Raw genomic sequence first — 8,803 nt, 5'->3', positions numbered from 1 at the left:
TATGACAGGGGTCGTAAATTATCGAGTCTGGACCAGACAATAGAGTAATTGAGAATTTATCATGAGCATCGATCTACGCAATTGGGAAACGATGACATGCTTCAACCAAGTCAGCGAGCTTGATCATCCAATCCCGTTAGTCGCCTCTTACGACAAACATGGGCTGCTGAAGACCTATTCTAATCCGGATCTTGACGGGTTTGCTCGGAAATAACTTCGCTTCTTATAACACACACGCCATGTGAACGTGTTAAATTGATCTCAGTTCAAAGGCAGCTGTTGTTCAAGACATCCAAGGCCTAAATGGTTATATAAAAAGGAAGCTCATTAATTGTCTGCTTGTTGACACAACACGCACAGAGGACTAGAACAAATCGGTTTATTTTCACTGCCATACTTAACACTTTGTAACGTGACATTGAACACATATGCAAACAGGGTTACCATTCAGAATATAGTATCGCATATGAGCACGTAAAACAAACAAAATGGACGGCACTAGCTACTCTAATCCTTTTTTCCCATTCGTTGATCATCCAGAACATTGGGTCGTGGCATCCGTCTATATATTCATCAAACTGACAAACTCCGAACAGTGCAAGGTCATAGTAACAAAACAACACCAAGCTCCACACAGCGCGTTGACGAAACGACGTTCTGGTCGATAGCTTTAAATGCCCTCAACCATAAATTGATTCTCATCAGAAGACAATATGTTTGGAATGAATTCTTGAAAAGTATATCAACTCGTGTACTTAGGATAATCCCATCAATATTCACTACATAGCAACTGACGCCAAAAACAAGGGAGGTAACTCAGACTTCTTTAGCACAATATTAACAAATGAAACATATCGTAACAAGATAAAACACGGTTCACGATGAACTCTAAATGAAATAAGTTAGACATACTCAAACAGTGTTTTTTCTGTTTTACTGATAACAGTGATCGCGGCGATAAACCCTGAATGTTAAAACGGAACACAATGTATTTAGGTGCGTAACATTTCGACTTCGTTCTTAACGTCAATTATAAATATGCGTCCACCAGATGTGAATGATATGGCCAGCATCCTTATAACGACCATTTTGAAAGTGTCAACGGATTATGTCATGAACATTATGCCATTTAATATAACAGATTCAATAAAAACTTATCAAAACAACGACAAAATTATCCACCGAGCCCTCTTGTGGCCGGTGTGAAGAGATCTCCATTTCAAATGTGAAATTAACAATTGAAATGCATCATATCATAGAATTCAACAATCATAATACTTCAATATATTTGACATGAAATCACAATTGAATCTCTCTTACAGGCAGCAACAAGATGTATATTTTTCGCAAAACTCAATTGTAATCCTTATTTGAAAGAAACGGAGGATAAACTACGAATCGTTGTCAACGAACTAGAGTGACATTTGCATCGAAAGCATTCACCACAATAGGAATGAACATACCAAACAATCAGTACAGATGCTGATAGTCACATTACACTGCTTAAGTTTCTTTCACACATGCTATAGGTAATACCATTATGAGATCACAAGATGTCCAATTTCACAGATATATATCCAGTTGGCGGCTATTCACAAGCGGAACAATAATCACATATTGCTGTCAATCACCTGTCAAGAGCAAACAATATCGAATGCCAAGATATCGATTAAAAGCATCTATTTCATTTATTACTCGTCGATCACCGAGCGCCGGTATTAATATCCTCACAGGCAGTCGCCATCGCAAAACGCTAGGACGACGACCGTTTCCATGGCGACCAGAAATGTATTGATTCCGCGACAAGGGAATGATCAATTCGGCCGAAACGGTCTTGAAATGCAATTATATTCAAACGGGCAATTGTGCTTGTGTTTCTAAATGCTTAATCACATCGCTGCTTGCGATCTCACGTTTTAAAGTTGTTGGGCGCTTGTATCGTATCGGATGTGTCACTTCCGGTGTGAGAACCTCGCGAGTTCTCGTGAGAGTCTTGTGAGACCGCCCCAATTTTGAAACGGAAGTGGTCCTCCTTGGAATTGCTCATAATAGTCCTAAATGATTTCTCCAGCCCTTTCTTGCAGTCCACACTCCGTTCCTTACGGAGGCCGTGTTTGTCACCCCTTTCAGAGAGCAGGCGGTCCATGCGTGGAAAACTGATCTCTTGATCCTCTCCGGCCGCTAACATATTGTCATGTTCGTCAAACGAATAAATGTGTTCACTTTGAGCCTTAATAGAAGCTTTGGTCGCGTCAATTGACGCATTTTCACGAATTCGCATTTTAGATGAGTGTAGACTTTTCCCACTGAACTGGTTTGGGTCACTTTTAGATTTTGACGAGTTACTTAGTTTCGTCTTGAACAAAACGTTGGAATCCGACTTGGACGCATGACTCAGTGAAGGTTTCAAGGGATGACGCGCTTCCGGTTTTCCGGCACTGTTTGGTTCGTGTTTCTCGTTTTTCGTGTTCTCCGTTGATTTCCGTCGAGCCTTAGGAGTCTCTACTCGAGGAAACGTTTCCTTCTTCAACTGAACGCATAACTCCTGTTTCCACGAGAATTTCACGGGCTTCTTCTGTTCCGTGTTTGTGGTTTCATGTTCAAAGTCATTAAATGAGTACAGATCCATATAATCGACGCTCTCGTCGTCGCTGTTAAAAGGGCTACCGAAGTCTATCGTCGCATCGCTCTCGTTATCGGAGGATTCGACCAACTGTTTCGATTTGCGCGGCTTCTTCGATGGCGTCGATGGCCTCTTTTTCGGTTTGGCCTTTTTGACTTTCGTGCTGTCCCCAGACCTCTTCAAATGCTCGATCATTTTTGGCTCCAGCGTTTTGTAATCTCGGAAGTTCATGAGCTCGACTGGCGACACGTTCTGGTGGCAGAATGTTAGTACGTTGTGTTCTGCCGATTTACACAGAGCTCCAGCTGAAATCTTGTGCAGCTGAACCGTGTTCCCACATATCTTCTTCATGTCATCCTTGGACATACGGAAATCGGCCATAGCGTCTCGAACACATACATAGCGGTCCAGTCTGAAAATAGAACAACTGTTAAAACACACCACAACAACATACTATCTTTGCAAGGAAGGATATTCTTTTCCGCAACAAGACAATAAAACAGAACGTTCTGTCATAATGAATATTTATTTAGGAACGATCAGACAAGTCTGTGGTGATCATTATGTTGAGGATGGTAAGAGGAGCCGCATCTGTATCTGCTTCGACTTTCTACATTTACAATTGCATGTGCTACTTTCGTTAGTCTATTACACGGATGACATAACCCACTCTGAAGATGAAAATAAGGTTTGCACCAAGTGCTGCAAAAACACTAATGTTAACACATCTGTTTCAGATCTCTACAACACTAAAACTAACCTCCCTTTATGAATTGCTTACTACTACTACTACTACTACTACTACTACTACTACTACTACTACTGCTACTACTACTACTACTAGTACTACTACTACTACTGATGCTGCTGCTGCTGCTACTACTACAGGGGCGGTCGGGTAGCCTAGTGATTAAAGCGTTCGCTCGTCACGCCGAGGACCCGGGTTCGACTCCCGAACTCACTCACTACTACTACTACTACTACTACTACTGGTTCCTGTACTTCGACTTTCCCAGTACTATAGCACTATCTATGGCCTGCATCTCAGTCCCTTCAAAATGACAGGTCGTCATATGACTTCACAGAGCCGAAAAAAACTAATCTGACACATTCACGAATCTACTGATGAAACTACCGCTTTAATTATTTGTCTCCTACTCTGACATATACAAACATCTTGTAATAATTCGCTGGCTACTACGAGTAGTACTGCAGTTTCTACTACCCACTATTTTGATTTTGATTAGCACGTTTGGCGGCGGTCTGTAAATAACTGAGTCTGGAGTTTTCAGCAATCCGTGCTTGTCGTAAGAAGCGACTATGCTTGTCGTAAGCAGCGACTATGCTTGTCGTAAGAGGCAGCTATGCCTGTCGTTAGACGCGACTATGCTTGTCGTAAGGGGCGACTAACGGGACTGGGTTGTCAGGCTCATTGACTGGGTGGGTGCGTGTCACCGTAACCCAATGAGCAGATAGATGCTCATGATGTCAGTCACTGGATTGTCTGGTCCAGATTCGATCATTTGGAGACAGCCGTCTAAAAGCTGGAATAGTTCTGAGTGCGGCGTTAAACGTCAAATAAACAAAACTACACGTACGCCTATTGCTACTTCTCGAGTTAAATCTGCTAGTTTCGTTCGTCTTCTACAACTCGTGACATGGGTGTGAGACATGATTACATCTAACTGTCTTCCTCAGCAGTCAGTGTCAAACGTCATCCGTGAAAAACTGACAGACAAGCATCATGTGTCTGAGTAAACAACCCACCTGTCTGCGCTTTCAAGGTGGAGGTCATAGGTTCGGATCGCTGACGTCATCTCCACGTCAAAGAGGTCGTCCGTCTCGTCTTCCGGGTCAGAGGGCACGTCAGCAAAAATGTCAAACCCCTTGCCCTCCGCAGCATCTGAAACATGGATAATCAGGATTATACGCAGCTGCCGAGCCAACAAAGAAATGCCAATTTCAGATGAGGTGTATTTTTAGCTCAGGTTGGTCGAAATAGGTCGTTTGCCTTTCTGCGCGGAGAAGTTTGCTGATGTTTAGGACGTGTTGATTCAGTCGGGTCCTGCGAGCGCATCTTCGAGGTAACTTCCGTGCCAAGATGCGAGAGGTTTTCCGAGATGAGTATTTCAGTATTTCGGAGCATGCTATTTACGGAGAATGATAATATCGGTCCCGTTTATCTGCCGACCAGCACGCGTTGCTTTGGTTCAGTGAGAAATGCTGTCATTTCATGCACCACTGCGAAACCCAAATGTGGTGAAGGGATTTTTTTTATATTGTTGAGCAGAATTCTTGTACTTTTCGAACCTGCAGTCTGTACACGGTATTAACTACAAGACGCCGGCTTCCTCGAAAATATGAATGAAATGTATTTACACACGATAAAAGGGCGTTACGTCTTTTAATTCCTCTTACACGCTCCAGTTATTTCGAATCGCCAAACAAACGAACCCTAATCCCATTGAATTGATTTTAATCGGGAAAATATTTCATGACTGTTTGTCAACTGGTTTACGATGAACAATATACAAATTATTTTTAAAATATTTTTATCTTCAGTAAGACTGCAGCAAGCCTAATAAATGAAAAACAACTTTTTCCCGCTGTTTCAATAGCAACGACGAGAAAGCTATTTCAGTGATCTAAACTTGTTTTCTTCAGCGTACGAGGGCAATTTGACATAAGGCGAAGCAATCAATCACAAAAATTGGCAAACAGCCAACTGACGTCACGGCAACACGTGTGGCGAGTTCTTGCCGCTGAAGAAATTGACAAGCTAAAACGGCGACTTTTATTTGGCGTTTGGGCATAAACACCTTATGACTCCACAACATGATTGGGAAATAGAACGAGCATGCATAAATAACACACAACTCTGTAATTAGCAAACAGAAGAGTTTCATAGCAGACATTCATTTCCCTGGGGAATATAATTATATTCTTATATGTCGAGGGTATAATTCATAGTAATATGCTCATTTCAGATGAGGGGGCCATACAGATGCTGATTCATTTCGCTTTGATGGCTGACCACAAACTGGATATTTGCACATGTAATCAAATGATACGGACGTAATGATTCGATGGAAATAAGTATGTAATCGATTCTGCACGATCTTGAATATGCTGTACGGTACACTGCCGAGACTGGTAGGTCGTGATTCGATCTCCTAGCCGCGTCAAACTAAAAGAGGTTTAAATGTTGTACTTTTCGTTAGCCTTCCTGGTCGTCGGCTCGAGGGGCTAACAAGGATTGGTCGGCTCGGAGTCAGTACACTGTGTCTGTCTGTGTTAAAACCACGGCTTGGTATCTGGGAACAGTACAATCACACACTCACACGCCCGTACGCTTATTCGCACGCACACAGACACGTATGGAGTGAGTGAGTGAGTGAATGAGTAACTATGGTTTTACGCCGCTTTTAACAATATTCCAGCAATATCACGTCGGGACACGTATGGACGTTGCTATATAAGTGTAATTATTTTTAAAAAGCGACGTCAGGTCCCATTTCATTTTGACCTTGTATGGTACACATTAATCTGAAATTGGTGAAATTAGGTTTAACGTCGTGTCCACGATTATTGCACTTATATAGCGACGTGCACGCACGTGTGTGTGTGTGTGTGTGTGTGTGTGTGGCTGCTTATACTAGTCCGGATTGATGCCGATTTATAGCCCACTGAGATACCATGTCCCAGTTTAACATGAATACCCCATGCAGACACAGTATACCAACTCCGAGCCGACCAGTCCCTGTTTTAGCACCAGACAGCGTAACATCTTTTAACGTACTTTGATATGACGCGGCCGGGGATCGAACCCCGGACCTGCCGTTCTCCGGGCTAACGCTCTACCACTACACCACGGAGGCGGTCGAAATTAATTTGAGAGCTGGACAGCTCTGTCTCAACCCAATTGTAACTCTTTCCATGACTGTTGTGTTTGTTGATGGCATGACAAGATTTCAAGCTATATGTTCTATTAATAAAGACAACTGATGAAAAGATGCATCTAGAGATACCCGCAGGCAAGGTGATATATGCAGTATGACCAAATGTATACTGTCATTAATATATTTCCCCTTGCTTTGCTTGCTGAACTGGTGTGTCATCCTACCCAAGCCACGCCGACCAGCGTCATTCTTCTAGAGGCGATGAAATTGCCCCATGGGTAAGTCGTTCGCTCCTCACCCCTAACACGTGTTAAACCCAGAACATTCCTGAGCCAACTTGCATAAAACGATCTCAGCGCTAAGACTATTGTAAGCCTATGCTAAAGTATGGGAGTTACAATCATCTTAGCGCTAAGATCGTTTTGTGCAAGTGGGCCCTGATCTGACGTGGCTGTAATATTTCTAAAAATTCACAACAGAGTTTATAGAAAAATGTATTCCCTTATAATTGTCTATAGGGGGATATAGTACATCATGTGCTCCGTAAGAGCCGACAAAAAAAGGGGGATCGGATGGTTGCCAAATGCGACATCTACCCCAACGACATGGCCCGTTACCCCTGCTGTCGGCAGTTGACTTGCGTAATTAGCCCGGATTTGATCTTTGATAAACAGTTATTGATAGACATTTCAGAGTGCGGCGGAAAACGCCATTCAGTCGCTCTGAAAATGAAATTCGATCGTATCCATGGAAACATTGCCTATCATCGTATGGTTGCCAGGTCGACGTTGTTAGGTATGCTTAGGGCGTATACCGTACACGGTTTTCTTATAACCGTGATTAAGCAATATTCAGTACAGTGCCATTTCATCCCGTGAGACACGAAACTCCAATTAACTTTCTTGTTTCGTGATTTCATTTCGCTGACTCACATGTGCATGACATATCGTTTTCGAAATCCTATCTTTGACTTGTATCGCAGCAGACAAATGTCATTAGTCATCCTGCCCCACCTGTTCATAAAAGCTGTCTTCCTTTGACATATAAACATAACACGATATTCATCAAGTGCGCGCAGTTTGTGATACGACTCCGTTGCCTAGAAATATTGACATCACTTTCTCTCTTTCAAATATGTTTAGTCAGAATCACAAAAACATATTAGTAAACTAAATCGGTATTAACACGATAATGAAGTAAGGAGAAACCACCGCCCCTTAAGAAAGCACTCCAATCGGACATAATTGCCGCATTCAATGTCAAGTGGCGGTCGGGTAGCCCAGTGGTTAAAGCGTTCGCTCTTCACGCCGAAGATCCGGGTTCGATTCCCGAGATGGGTACAATGTGTGAAGCCCATTTCTGGTGTCCCCCGTCGTGATATTGCTGGAATATTGCTAAAAGCGGCGTAAAACCATACTCACTAATTCACTTTCAGACGTACTTCCCCAAATGGCGGTGGGGCTTGAATATTGCTAAAAGCGGCGTAAAACCATACTCACTCACTCACTTCAGTTTTCTGACATTCTTTTAATTACATCTTAAAAGACAACTTAACTTCGCGCAAAAGATCTTCAAAAATTATTTCATTTCATAATGTTCGTGTATATCACATACAATAAAATAGCAAGGATAATGTGTCACAAACAGTGTTTAGTCAAGCCAAGGCCCTGAGCCTGGTTTCGCATAAAATGCTTGTGAACCTCATTTCCATAAACTGTACACAGTTCACCGGTCGCCATGCTTGTGCTCGCACACAATACACGCTGGAAAAACCTAGGCCTATTGTACTGGCGTTTCGCACTTGACGCAACCACATTGCGAAACATAAATCCCATCTTCCCGACGCAAGGGGGTTAACTGACTTGAAAAGTCAAGGTAGCACCCTTGCCGAACGAGGCCGGAATTTCCGGGTTCGATCGTAGCGCCACCAGTGGCTATCACGCCCCCCTATTGACTAAGCAGATTCCACCTGTTATATGACTTGCACTTGCTTCGAACAAAATGGCGGCGCCCTGTCAAGACGATCTGATTGATAATCAAGACTTATATTGTCATAAAACGGGTCTTGGACACACAATATGTGAACGGGTCTTACTTTGCGAAGTTCATCAAATCTTGTGAGCACCTTTATTAAAAACATGAACAGATTGGGAAAATATCTGTTAACGCCGAATTGATGGTATACATGTTTTGTAATTCCTGCAATCAACCGAAATCTGCACGGCAGTTTACGAACCGGATGTTGATTTCACTACGCGATTTTGATTGGACTATGCATAGA

General features: G+C 42.7%; 1 protein-coding gene across 8 annotated transcripts in view; it reads right to left on the bottom strand.

Moving 5' to 3' along the window:
• Positions 1 to 362: 362 nt before the first annotated feature.
• Positions 363 to 8,803, bottom strand: part of LOC139448276 (uncharacterized) — a 54,214-nt gene continuing 45,773 nt past the window's right edge. For all 8 annotated transcript variants that reach the window (XM_071229817.1, XM_071229816.1, XM_071229811.1 and 5 more), the window contains 2 exons: positions 4,391 to 4,526; positions 363 to 3,035 (listed from right to left, as the gene is read on the bottom strand). In XM_071229817.1, the coding sequence (XP_071085918.1) occupies positions 1,910 to 3,035; positions 4,391 to 4,526 (1,262 nt within the window). In that variant the 3' untranslated portion in view covers positions 363 to 1,909. The remainder of the gene's footprint in view (positions 3,036 to 4,390; positions 4,527 to 8,803) is intronic.

The sequence above is a fragment of the Haliotis cracherodii genome, unplaced genomic scaffold, assembly GCF_022045235.1.
Source record: "Haliotis cracherodii isolate W230 unplaced genomic scaffold, xgHalCrac1.p SCAF_7, whole genome shotgun sequence".
NCBI classification, from domain to species: domain Eukaryota; kingdom Metazoa; phylum Mollusca; class Gastropoda; order Lepetellida; family Haliotidae; genus Haliotis; species Haliotis cracherodii.
Note: the sequence above shows the minus strand (reverse complement) of the source record. Positions and strands in the feature narration are given on the sequence as shown.